The sequence below is a fragment of the Copadichromis virginalis genome, linkage group LG10 (assembly GCF_057382275.1).
Source record: "Copadichromis virginalis isolate Kocher_CV1m ecotype Utaka linkage group LG10, C_Virginalis_male_GT1.1, whole genome shotgun sequence".
In the NCBI taxonomy this organism is placed as follows: domain Eukaryota; kingdom Metazoa; phylum Chordata; class Actinopteri; order Cichliformes; family Cichlidae; genus Copadichromis; species Copadichromis virginalis.
Window position 1 is genome coordinate 34,270,515 of NC_140627.1, and position 14,446 is coordinate 34,284,960.

The 14,446-nt window shown below is 44.5% G+C and overlaps 1 protein-coding gene across 1 annotated transcript; it reads right to left on the reverse strand.

The window, feature by feature from the left end:
* Positions 1 to 5,576: 5,576 nt before the first annotated feature.
* Positions 5,577 to 6,527, reverse strand: LOC146700921 (odorant receptor 131-2-like). Its single transcript, XM_085471332.1, has one exon. It carries the CDS (start codon positions 6,525 to 6,527, stop codon positions 5,577 to 5,579), a length of 951 nt encoding a protein of 316 aa, XP_085327458.1.
* Between the last annotated feature and the right edge of the window lie 7,919 nt (positions 6,528 to 14,446).

Genomic DNA, 14,446 nt, shown 5'->3' on the forward strand with positions numbered 1-14,446 from the left:
AGACAGGAGGTGGAGTACAAAAATATTAAGGGTCACAGTGCTGTGGAAGACATCGTCCCTCGTCCCTGTACCAAAGACGCCACGTCCCAGTGGCCCCCAGGATTACAGGCCCGTGGCACTGACGTCCCACATCATGAAGACCCTGGAAAGGCTCATCATGGACCAGCTGCGACCCATAGTAAGACCACATCTGGATCCCCTTCAATTTGCTTATCAGCCTCGTCTCGGAACTGAGGACGCCATCATCTACCTGCTCAATCGTGTCTACACCCATCTGGACCAGCCGGCGAGCACTGTGAGGGTCATGTTTTTTGACTTTTCCAGTGCTTTCAACACCATCAGGCCGACCCTCCTGGGTGATAAGTTAGCAGCGATGCAGGTGGATGCTTCTCTGGTGTCCTGGATTGTTGATTACCTGACAGGAAGACCACAATATGTACGTCTCCCACAGTGTGTGTCTGACAAGGTGATCAGCAACACAGGGGCACCACAGGGGACTGTCCTCTCCCCCTTCCTCTTCACCCTCTACACCACAGACTTCAGCCACTGCACAGAGACCTGCCATCTTCAGAAGTTTTCTGATGACTCTGCGGTGGTTGGATGCATCAGCAGGGATGATGAGACAGAGTACCGGGCTGTGGTCGACTCCTTTGTCACGTGGTGTGAGCAGAATCATCTGCAGCTCAACGTGGCAAAGACCAAGGAACTGATCGTGGACTTCAGGAAGACCAGGAAACACTTGACCCCTGTTTCAATCCAGGGGGTCAGTGTTGACATTGTGGATGACTGTACATACACTTTGCAGTTATTTATTTGTAAAAAATGTTTGGAATCAAGTCTGACTTTTGTTCCACTTCTCACGTGTGCACCACTTTGTGTTGGTCTTTCACCTGGAATTCCAATAACATTGATTCATGTTTGTGGCTGTAATGAGACAAAATGTGGGAAAGTTCAAGGAGGCCGAATACTTTTGCAAACCGCTGTACCTCAGAGTACACATAGATAATAAACTGGACTGGGCTAAAAACACCACAGCACATTTCAGGAAGGGCCAGAGTCGTCTCTATTTTCTGAGGCGACTGAGGTCCTTCAACATCTGCCAGAAAATGCTGAGGATTTTCTATGAGTCTGTTGTGGCCAGTGCGATCCTCTATGCTGTTGCATGCTGGGGGAGCAGGCTGAGGGTCGCAGATGCCAACAGACTCAATAAACTGATCCGTAAGGCCAGCAATGTTGTGGGGATGGAGCTGGACTCCCTCAAGGTGGTGTCGGAGAGGCGGATGCTGTCCAAGATAAAGACAATGTTGGATAACACCTCCCACCCACTCCATGACACGCTGGTCAGTCACAGGAGCTCGTTCAGTGAGAGACTGAGATTACCCATGATGCACCACTGAACGACACAGGAAATCTTTCCTGCCTGTGGCCATCTCCCTGTACAACTCATCCACTTAACACACTGTATACTGCAACAGCTACACCCTTTTTGGACATGTTCTTCCCTTTTCAACCATTTATTAATAAGTGACTTTATGGATATATATGCATGTATATATGGTGCTATTCTTAGTTGTGTATTGTCTGTCTTTTTTAGAGATGGACCGATCCGATATTACGTATCGGTATCGGTGCGATACTGACCTAAATTACTGGATCGGATATCGGAGAAAAATAAAAAATGTAATCCGATCCATTAAATATCACGAAAGCACCTCGCAAAACTTGCAGCATGCCGTAACTCACTTCAGAACGTTAGCACGTCGGAGCAGTATGCATCACGTGATAGAGCGGCTGTGGCATGCGGGGCCTGTCGGTGGTCTGGATAGCATGTGGAGCTTCGCTAGCAACCCGGCATTTCATCTCCGACAAAGTTATCCCCGAGAGAAGTAAAGCAAGTGTGTAAGTCCATCTCTGAATGTTTGTAAAACATTCCCACGTTAAGCTTAACAAGCGACTGCCTCTCCTCTCCGGCTGCTACTTCAATCGTGAAACTGATCAGCTGATCGGCTTTTCTGTCGCGAGTCCATGTCTCTTGTTTGTTTTTGGCCCACTTTGCACCAGAAAGAGGAAACCAGCGGCTGAACAACAGCAGCACGTTTAAGCTTGATCAGCTGTTGTTAGAATTTATTTAATATTACTTTCCACACCAGGATCTTTTTCTACAGCTGACACTGGTAACTGTGCAGGGGCGGATCTAGCAAAGTTTAGCCAGGGGGGCCGATAGGGCATGAACAGGGAAAAGGGGGCACAAAGACATACTTTTCTTTCTTATTCTCATTTAAAATGTCGAGCTTTTAATAAATAATTATCTGACACCCAAAGTTTTAATTTGATGTAAAATGAATAGAAGTCAATTACTGTATACACACTGTCTTACAGACTACCTCAACTTTTGTGTGGACACGGTCGCCCCTGCTAAGACGGTACGGTGTTATCCTAATAACAAACCGTGGGTAACACAGGAAGTCAAAGCTGTCCTCAACATGAAGAAGGCGGCTTTCAGGAGCAAAGTGAAGGAGGAGATGAAAGCAGCACAGCGGGAGGTGAAACGCTGCCTGAGGGAAGCAAAGGACACCTACAGGAGGAAGGTGGAGCAGAAGTTGGAGAGGAACAATATGAGGGAGGTCTGGAATGGTGTGAAAACCATCACAGGCCACAACACCAAGAAAAGCACAGTGGGGGGGACTGTGGAGAAGGCAAACGAACTCAACAACTTCTTCAACAGGTTTGACCAGCCCACAACCCCCCCACCCTCACCCTCACCTTCACTACAGAGTCCTCTCCCCACTCTCCTGCCTCCCTCGCTTCCCCCCCTTCCTGACACCATGACACCCCCCTCCTCCAATCCCTCTCTCAGCAGCAAGACATCTCCCCCCCTCCCCTCCTCCCAAACATCTCCCAGTGTCACAGTGGATCAGGTCAGGAGGCAACTGAGGAAGCTTCACCCCAGAAAGGCAGCAGGCCCAGACAAGGTGTGTCCTAGGATGCTAAAGGCGTGTGCTGCTGAACTTGGGGAGCCGCTACAACGAGTCTTCAACCTCAGTCTGCGACTGGGGAGAGTGCCCGCCCTATGGAAGACATCCTGCATCGTCCCAGTCCCCAAAAAGAACCGGCCCAATGAGCTGAATGACTTCCGACCGGTGGCACTGACGTCACATCTTATGAAGACTCTAGAGCGGCTCTTCCTCAACCTCCTCCGACCACAGGTACAACATGCCCAGGACCCACTACAGTTTGCATACAAGGCGGGTGTCGGAGTGGAGGATGCCATCCTGTACCTCCTACACAGAGCCCACTCACACCTGGATGGGGGAAAAGGCACGGTCAGGATCCTGTTTCTTGACTTTTCCAGTGCCTTTAATACCATCCGGCCCTGTATGCTTCAGGAAAAACTGAACAGGATGGAGGTGGACCCCTGCCTGGTAGCTTGGATCTCCGACTACCTCACCGACAGACCACAGTACGTCAGGCTGAAGGACATCACGTCTGACACAGTGGTCAGCAGCACAGGAGCACCACAGGGAACTGTGCTGTCCCCTCTTCTCTTCACCCTGTACACCTCTGACTTCTGCTACAACTCTGAATTATGCCACATTCAGAAGTTTGCAGACGACACAGCCATCATGGGGTGTATCTGGGATGATCAGGAAGAGGAGTACAGAAGTCTGGTGAGGAACTTTGTCGCATGGAGTCACACAAACCACCTGCAACTCAACACCTCAAAGACCAAGGAACTGGTTGTGGACTTCGGGAGGTCCAGAGAAGGTCCACTGCCGGTTCAGATAGAGGGGGAGGAGGTGGAGGTGGTCAACAAGTACAAGTACCTCGGGCTGTGGGTGGACAATAAACTGGACTGGTCATGCAACACAGAGCACCTGTATAAAAAAGCCCAAAGCCGACTGTACTTCCTCAGGAGGCTGAGGTCTTTTAACATCTGCAGGAAGCTCCTGAGGATGTTTTACCAGTCAGTGGTTGCTGGAGTACTTTTCTATGCTGTGGTGTGCTGGGGGAGCAGCACAGCAAAGAAGGACTCATCCAGGCTGGAGAAACTGATCAGGAAGGCTGGCTCTGTGGTCGGCATGAAGCTGGACACTCTGGTGACAGTGGCAGAGAAAAGGACATTAAAGAAACTGCTGGACATTATGGACAATGCTGGGCATCCTCTGCACACGGCCATAAACAACCAGAAGAGTCTGTTCAGTGACAGGTTGCTTCTCCCCAAGACAAGAACTAACAGACTTAAAAACTCCTTTGTCCCACACGCCATCAGACTGTTTAACTCCTCTCTGGAGGGGAGAGGGAGGGGAGACAGGAGGACAAAGGAGGGGGGAACAACTAAGCTGTAGTGCCTCTTCACCTCACTGTGCAATACCTTGTGCAATACTTTTTGTAAATAGTCAACAGTGCAATAGACTCAATACTTGAAATGTGCAATTCACTTGTATTTTTATTTTTTATTCCTATTTATTCTATTTATCCCCTTTGTATATTTTATTTATATTTGTCTCTGTATTTATATATGTGTGTGTGTGTGTGTGTGTGTGTATATATATGTATATATATATATGTATATATATATATATATATATATATATATATATACAACAATTCTGTAACTGTAACTTCGGTCGTTGCTGTGCTTTTTGGAAGTCGAATTTCCCAGAGGAACCCACCCGAGGGATTAATAAAGTTCTATCTTATCTTATCTTATCTTATATAGTAACTATTAAGTCTAATATATATACCCTAGTAAGCTATAGCACTTTTTCCTTTGGGAAGGTACCATCTGTGCAGTCTGCAATTTTGTTGAAGAAAGATGTTGAATCTATTTAATATTTCTTGAAAAATAATTGATTTCTGTGCATTTTTTTTCACACTGCATCAAATTAAGGTTGATTACGTCGATTAAGCATCATGAGGTGGAGCGTGAGGGGTGGTTCCCTATTTTTTATTTATTTATTTTTGTTGTTGCTGGGAGTTGGAACCCTATTAGTTAGGTTGCTTAATATTTACGCTAAGTACTCTTTAAAATACCAGAATAGGGAGGATGGTGTAGGTTTAAGTTTATTAGATTGATCAGTATTGCTGAACTATGAAATATTTTTTTTGTATACAGGTATAACAGAATAGCTTTAGTGTAGTTGTTGTTTTAAACTTGAGTATGAACTTATACAAAATGCAGCAAGATATTTAAAAAAACAGTTTTGTTGATTAAAAAACACTATATCGGATTCATATCGGTATCGGCAGATATCCAAATTTATGATATCGGTATCGGACATAAAAAAGTGGTATCGTGCCATCTCTAGTCTTTTTTTACTGTCTTTTTACTGTTTGTTTATAATGGAGCACTGTAATGATAAAGAATTTCCCCAAGGGATCAATAAAGTATTCTGATTCGGTAAGCGCCTCAAGCAGACTTGGAAAATGTGGTAAAAAATGGCTACAGCTATCTATGCTTCGTTGAACAATAATACCTATCGTTCATTTGTTGTTTGAAAAAATGAAAACTGTTGCTTTAAATCACGAGACTAAAATATGCAGACCAACAAAGGCCTCCATGCAAACTAAACATGTCATCCCTTGTCTTCTGCCACTGGGCATTTCAATCGACAGCACAGATGATATATGAGGACAGGTCTGATAGTCTGATCTCTTAGTCCATAAATGAGAGAAGTCAGACACCTGGGTACGATAATAAAGAGAAGATAAAAAACATTCTGAATGCGAACAAGTACTATCCTTGTAACAATCATTAAAAGAGGCACGAGTAATGGGTAGTAAATAGTTGAGGAGAGGCTGAGGAACAGCTGCATCAGATTCAAGAGCAGTGTGTTACGAGCTTTAAAGGCCAAGGCTTTGTCTGTGGAGGCTGACCTGGCTGCTACAATCACACCAATGTAAGAGAAAATGACTGCCACACCAGCAGCCACAACCACAATACAAGTGAAAGCTTTGTCAAAACGATCAGACTTTGTCCCGAGCAGAATAGCGATGTCACCACAAAAGCCTTTCACCTCTAAATCACCCAACTCTTCAAATAGTGATAAAAACAACAGAGTGCGAATAATAATGTTTAAAAAACTGATGGCCCAAATCACAGTGATAGCTGCCCCTGTGTTTCTGATGGTGATGATGGTTGCATGTCTCAGTGGGTAGCACACAGCAACATATCTCTCAAGAGGCGTCACAACCAGCGTGAGAGGAGATATCACAGATGTGAGATGAGTGAAGTTGACAAGAAAAGTACATACAGGATATGACACTGTTATTCTAAGAACTGCAAGAAGAAAATGAATCTGACTCTGTGCCAGCTGCACAGTGTCCGCAAAAAGCAGGTTATACAGAAGAATATAACGGCAGGTCTCACGAAACACAGGTTTACTCCTCAAAGTGAACAACATGATGCCATTGATGAAAAGAAACACACAGGTCGGAAGTGTTGTCAGAGTAGAAATCATGACTCGTTCTGCTAACCCTGGAGACTGGACTGTGATGTTAGTGAGAGTCTGTGATGTGCTTGTCATTGAAGAGAAAATGTAAGACCTGAAATATTAAGCTGTTAAAATCACTGAAATACAAAAGTATAATGCCCAATATTTACAAGAAACACAAAACAAAATGCAAGTACAGTAAACAAGTACTATCCTTGTAACAATCATTAAAAGAGGCACGAGTAATGGGTAGTAAATAGTTGAGGAGAGGCTGAGGAACAGCTGCATCAGATTCAAGAGCAGTGTGTTACGAGCTTTAAAGGCCAAGGCTTTGTCTGTGGAGGCTGACCTGGCTGCTACAATCACACCAATGTAAGAGAAAATGACTGCAGAATGCAAGTACAGTAAATCTGTGCAGTGTTAGCATCCTATTGTTAGTATTTGTTGTGATGTGGGCAGAGCTGTTCTGCAGTGTTTTCTTGAATTCACTTACAATTTATAATGTTTGTCCTTGAAGCCTCTTCACAAGATGCAACACGTCAGCAAATTTACCAGCTCATTAAGCGCTGATGTAATCCTTCTTCTCACATGTAGTGTAAGGTAATAATGCATACGGCTTTAAATTTTTGTTAGGGTGGTTCTGAATTACCTGACTACCACTTTTCAAAACCCCAGTTCCTAAAATTTTGGAGTTAATTGCTGATAAGTTTGGTTGTTTGTGGTGATTTGATGTTTGCTATGTATTGTGTTTGGGAGGCCACATTGTTTAGGAAGATTAAGTGGAGGCAGTCATATTTAACAGTCATGTTTTTCTATAAAATTCTGTTTGTAAGTTTATTGGAGCTAGTATTGATGAGCTGTGTTGTGTAAACTTTGGAGAGCATGAGCAGGCTTGATTATTGAATATGCTTAAGCTACATGAAAAGTGGCTGCGCAGAAGACGGCGGCGACTCACAGACGAGGCAGGACCAGACGAGGCAGGACCAGACGGAGGCGCCTCGGACCCTCCAGCAGAGACGAGGAACAGCTGGAGTGGTTCTCCTGAACCCCCATATACAGGGTGTGAAGCAGCCAGAGACGTAGTACACACAGGGTCTAGGACAACTGGCTGAAAAGCATGGAACACAGAGTTAAACTGACATGACTGGGGGACAGAAAAGTTAACCTGTGCAACCAGCTCTGCAGTGCTCAAACCAAATTCTTTTGCCAGTTTATGTATAGCAGACAAAACCTTGTTGCTCCTAACTTTAGCAGGCATCAAATGCACAGTTTGAAAGAGTCCACGAGGAAAAACAGAAACAGTTTCTGAACAGACAGACTCTGGGCTTGTACTCTTCAACCCATGCATGGTTATGGAAGCTGGAGTCTTAACACAGGCAGCCTCAGCATATACTGGCTGGGGGGCTGCACCATCCACAGGTACAGCAACATCAACAATACTCTCCAGTGGTGTGAGCTGAACAACGTTAATAGGATCTGACTGGGAAATTAAACAGTTCATGGGAACAGGATGCTAGCAGGCTTGGACCCAGGAGCTACATAGTCCACAGATGTAAAAACATGAAAGTCACTTCGAAAATCAGAAGTGATAATTTCGCTAGCTTGTTGGTCAGCTTCACACACACCAAAATCATAGACATCTGTATAGTGCTCAGAAACATTTAGGTCACAGAAAACACTGGGTTCAGCGACAATATCCTGACTCACGCTGTCTAGCTCGGAAATGCAATGTTTCTGAATATTCCCGTTTGACATGGAAACAAAACTGTCCTTAGAAGGAAAGCACAGTATCTGCCAGCAGGGAAATACTAACTGGCTCAGTGTTAACTGGCTCAAGCAAAACGCTAGGTGTATACTAGTGATGGGTCCAACACTGACACACCAACGCATGTATCAAGCTTCTGGCAGTCCTAAATTTTATAATAAAGGACTGTCAACCCCTTAGTATTGTGGAGAGAAACATTCCAAGACCAGAGGATCCTTTCACGTACTGGGGGAATAGGAAGACATCTTATCCAAACCTTTTCCACCTGGCTTTACAGCTTTTGTGTTCCCCAGCTTCATCTGTGCCTCTGAGTTCTCCAAAGCTGGGGAAATGGTGTCAAAAAAAAAAACGCAGTAGACCTAATGCAAAAACATTGAATAAACTTATTTTTCTGAATAGAAATTTATAAACTCTAAATCAATTACATTTAAATGGGTAATATTATATTCACAATACATTTCACTTAATGTCATTCACAATATTTGCAGATATAAAAGATATAAAATGATTCCATAGAAAGTACAATACCTTACAGTGTACAAGTATGACCAGGTCATTGAATCCGTGTCTGTTGTGAGTCTCAAGTAAGTTGCCTGCAATGATATTTAAGGTCCAGCAGGTGTCAGTATGGAGCAAAACAGCAAAACGGTGTCGACAAAGTATCGGTACAGTTTGGGGAATGTTTTGGGAATGTTTCCTGATCTTGGTGGGACGCGTAGGCTTCTTCTAGTGATTCGATGTTTTTTCTAATTCCTGAATATTTTTGTTTTCTTCTTTCTTTTTATGTGATGAGAAAGAAATTATTTTACCTCTCATCACAGCTTTCCCTGCTTCCCATAGAACAGAAGCTGATGTTTCGGGAGTGTCATTATAGTCCAAATATGAAGTCCACTCTTTTTTAAAATATTTAATAAAGTCTTCATCTTTAAGTAGTGATATATGAAATCTCCAGTTTTTTCTTGGCGTAGTATTATTCTTGTGCATTAGTGTTAAAGATACAGGAGCATGATCGCTGACAGCTATAGGGTGAATCTCAGTGTCTGAAATGTCGCTCAGCAGTGAGCTGCTGACCAGAAAATAATTCAGACGAGAGTAGAAGTGATGAACATGTGAGAAAAAAGTATATTCCTTACTGGTGGGGTGAAGGGAGCGCCATGCATTGCAAAGGCCAAAGTCGCTCATATACTGTTTGATTATATTTGTGGACTGCCAATTGCGCTGAGTTCCCGCTGTATTGAGCCTATCCATGTCTTCATTTAGTCCAAGGTTGAGGCCGCCGCCAAGAATGAGTGTGCCATCTAAGTGTTCAGAGAGTGCACTGAAAAAACCGTGAAAGAATGAGGGATCATCAACATCTGGACCATATACACTTGCAATACATAGCTTTTTATCAAGTATAGATAGTTTAATGATTAAGAATCTGCCCTCTGGATCTATAACTTTATCGAGTACTGTGAAATTAATATTTTTATGTATTAAAATTGCTACTCCCCTTTGTCTAGAATTATAACAAGCTGAGAACACATTAGGAAACTCAGGTGTTTTAAGTTCATTCGAACCTCTAAGAGGTCTGTGGGTCTCTTGTAAAAGGACAACATCTGCCTGTAGTTATTTGAGTTGGTTAAATATTTTTAACCTCTTTTCTCTGGAGCCAGCTCCATTTATATTCCATGTAACAAACCTTAGTGCGCCCATAGATGTGTGTGTATAACTAGGGGTGTACGCTGTGGTGTCGCTTATACAGGTGGAGAGAATACATCACTTGTTTGTGAATAAAGAGAAGGAGAGAGAGAGAAACAGACTGTGAGAGAGTGTTCCAGGGAAAAGCAATACAAAAAACACGAGACTAGACAAGGACATAAGAGGCTAAGCGCTAAGGGAGAGGAGGAGAGGAGAAAAGTGCGACCGCCTTCGTCAAGAGCAAGAGCAGAAAAAAAAAACAAAAAAACTTTGGAATTTTAAGAGGCTGAATTAAACACTTAGAACATATATTGGAGGGAACAGAATTTATCCCATTTGACATACTAGTTGCACAATATGGGATCAACAAGAAAAGGTTTTTAGAATATCAACAAATTAAATCCATAATAAAAAAGAAATTTAACCTCAGTCAAGTTGAATTACAAACACCACCAAGTGCGGCACATTTTCTTACTCTTAAATCCCCCTTAAATCCCTTCCTTCCCTCCCCATCTCCAGCTGCCTCCCTCTTCCCGCTCCACCACAACCACCCACACATGCAGGGCCTTGGAGTAGGGGTATGTCACCAGGGTGCAGAAGAGGCTACCCCCCCCTCTGTCCCCTTCTGGCTGCCTCTGCCTCAATTTTATCCCACAACTTAGACATTCACATTACTCACACTCTCATTACACATACATATAGGATCTTGGGGGTGGGCACGATACACGGAGTCCAAAGTACCATCAGGGTGTACACCCCACCCCTGGCATCGTTGCCCACCTCTCAATTTTAAATACACGTAGACATTGAGGGCTAGCAGGAGGGACCATGCGCTTACCTGCTGCTCTCTGGCAGGTAGCTCCATGCCCTCCTGGGTTTTAAATGCACCTTAGAACACACATGCATCAACATTACAATGAGCGGGTGGAGGGAGGTTCGGAGTCTTCTCTCACCCCCGTTCTCTGCGACCTGCTGGAGCAGGGGGGCTAGGACTAGGAGGAGGAGTTGGCCGTCCGACTGCGGTCTGGAGTGTGGAGCCTTCCTGCTGCTGCGGAGTCGGGGCGGTCTGCCTCCCCCCACCGCAGGGAAAAGGGAAACACCACCTGGGTCTGGGTGCAGTTCCCCCCTCCAGGGGCGGGGGCACCTAGACCCAGTTTGTAGAGTACGCTTGGGGAGTGTGATCGTGTGTACAACGTCTCTTTATGTCTGTCTCCACGTTGGTTGAGTGTGGAGTAAGTGCATATGAGAGCATGAGGGTGGGAATGGATGTTTGTATCTGTGTGTGCCTGTATGTCTGTGTCTATATGTCAGGTTGGGTGTCAGGCGCCACCTCTCTGGGGACATCTCAGGCCCTCCAAGGTTTGGAGGCCTATCTCCCCCTACCACCACTTCCCCTGCCAGTGGCGGACCCCCTCAGACATCGGTGCGTTGGTGGTTCTTTGTGTCCGGGGATGGGCGTCCAGGTACACACCGGCTCACTCCTTCGCAGCCGCTTATTGGGGCTCGCTCGGGCCATTTCGGAGGTGGGGTGCCCCCGGCCTCTCGGCCTGGGGCTCAGTCACTCAGGCACAGCTGGCTGCCGGCGGAGCTCGCGGGCGCGTCACTGCAACTCCCCCTGGCTTCTGCTCCGCGGCTGCTGAATGAGCCCTCATCTGGGACTCTCCTCAGCTCTTTCTGGGACAGTGGCGCGGCTGCCCCTCTGTTGGTCTTCCTTGGTCTCTTGTGTTCTGGGGGCCTCTGGATGTCTGGAGTTTTGATCTCCTCCATACCTGCTTGATACCATAAAGGACGGGGCTGTGGCTCCCCACACTCCCTAGCAGATCTTTACATGGAGAAACCTTTGGAATGCAAGCATGCTGATCCACACAGGTATGCACACAGGTGTACACATATTCACAGACGCGGACTACAGCTTTCTTGGCTGCTGCCTCAAAGCACACTGTGCACTGTCTATCTTGAGTGTTGCACAATATCGTTTATTATTTAGTAACTATTGATATCTATGGCTAGCTAGTTTATTGTGATGGTGCTTTTTTTTTTCTATTATTATGTTGCTCTTTGTTGTTTGCTGTCTCCTCTGTTTTTTTTTTCTCCATACAGGTGACCCAGGAGTTTTTTTTTGTTTTTTGTTTTTTCTCTCTTCCCCCCCTTCTCACCGTCTCTTCTCCCCTTTGGTTTTCTTTCATTCTTTCCCCCTGTCCTATCCCACAGTTATGTCTGTCCCGTTTGCAACTGAAAATAAAATAAATTCATAATTATAAAAAAAAAAGAAAAAAAAAAGAAGGGTTTAAAGAAGGGCGGACAAAAAACACAGAGTGGAAGAGAGCCAGAGATGAATAATAACTAATGATTAAATGCAGAGGGGTGTGTAAATACATGAGTGAAGAAGAAACGATCATGGGAAGCCTCATGCAGCCTAGGCTTATTAAAAAGAAAAGAAGAAAGAAAAAAGAAAAGGAAAAAAAAAAAAGAAAAAAAAAAGAGGCTGAAGCATGTCGTGAGAAACCTGAAGCTTATCTTTTTCCCACCTTCTCTCAGCACGCCAACACACGCGACGTAGAGCGCGCGTAGTGTCGTTAAGCCAACACCAAGAGTAGGTTCTGGGGCGCTTCATCTTAATGGGGGCAACAGTATCAAGGATAGAAGAAAATAACGATAACAAGGTATTAGCACAGTCATCAACCGAACGCAAAGAACAACAGTCGGGAGTGACAGATGCAGAATCCAAGAAAGACATAGAGAAGTTTGACATCGCTTCAACATTAATTACACGTAGCGGGCGAAAGGGAGCCACAGGATGTAGTTCATTAGTGCATAAGCCAGTATCAAAAATAACTGGGCAATGATCCGAGATCCCAGCAGCACTTATATCCTTGATACAAATGTCCAGACCACATGAGAAAACCAAGTCCAAAGTATGTCCTTTAACATGGGTTGGGTCATTAACCCACTGAGCCAGGTTAAAAGAGTCCGTTAAGGCAAGGAAGTCTTTAGCAAATGGGTCATCCTTACAGCAAGTGAGTATGTTAAAATCAACAACAATGAGAACACAACCATACTTAAAAAGAACGGCGTGAGAGAGAGGGAGGGGGGGTGAAACGAGACAGAGAACCGCTCTCGGTGTAAGCCAGGCCCAGTCGCTTGGCGGCTGCCTCGCATCTCTCTTTTTCCCCATCTCCTTTCTGTCATACACCGGTGGCTAGCTGCCCTCTGTTGTAGCTCCGCCGTAGCCACCACCTAACAACTGAGTTACTTTTTCCACATCGAACAGCATCTGGACAATCCACCACCTTTCACTGTTTTTACCGTTACTAAAATGAATAAATGAATCACCAGCCCATATAAATGAAAAATAAATCCAGCACCCAACCAAGAGTCATCACGAAAGACTAGGGGGTGAAACGAGAGCGTGAGCCGGCCTGGGTGTCAGCCAGCCCGGCCTGGGCGTCAGACAAGTGTGTATGTGATCATACACAGGCTACCCAGCTAGCTGCCATGCGGCGCTAGCTGGGTAGCGCGGCTTTGGGGCAAGTTAGACGCAAGTTACATACAAGTTAAGCGCCGAAATTTAGGCGGAAGATGAAGAATAATAATAAGAATAATAAATCCGAGGAATAGTAATAAGTGTGCCTCTTGGCATAGGCACACTTAACAAGCACAAACAAGTACGAATGGAGAAAACTTTAGTCTTCACTGCTTTTCCTGAAGACTTTCCCTACATCTTAAAGATCTGAACTTGTTAACAATAATAAATAATTTGAAGTAAATAAATAAATGTTAAAGATCTTAATTTATAATACAGTTTGCAAAAAAATGAAAAGCTTGGATACTTACAGTATATTTTATTATTAAGTAATGTATAGCAGCGGTCCCCAACCCTCGGGCCTCAGACCGGTACCGGTCCGCGAGTCGTTTGGTACCGGGGCGCGAGAGTTGAGGCTCAGGTGTGAAATGTATAGTTTTCAGGGTTTTTATCGGTTTTCAGCGTTATTTTGTTATCGTTTTTATCGTTTACTCGGTTTTCCTGGGTCTTTTCACGTGTGTTATGAATAAATTTTCTTTTTTTCGGTACCGGTACTAGTTTTATTTTGTTGTATTTATCCGCGACACCTTAAAGGCCGGTCTGTGAAAATATTGTCGGGCATAAACCGGTGCGTGGCGCAAAAAAGGTTGGAGACCGCTGATGTATAGTGTAGTTTTCTTTAAAACACCTTAAAGTTAAATACTGCACAAGTTCAAGCGACACAGCAGTTAAAGTGCCTAAAATTAATATGAATACACATTGTGACTATGATACCATAAGACTCATATGTGACGCTCTAGTGTGTGTGTGTATGTGTACGTACATATACACGTACGTACGTGTATATATGTATACACGTGTATACACGTACGTACGTGTATATGTACGTACACATACACACACACACACACACACACACACACACACACACACACACACACACACACATGAACAAAGAGAAACAAGACAAGACTCCCTCTTCTCTGCAAGATGCTGCCATTGGTAAAAATCCTGATTGAATGTTAACTGTGCTGTTAACATTCA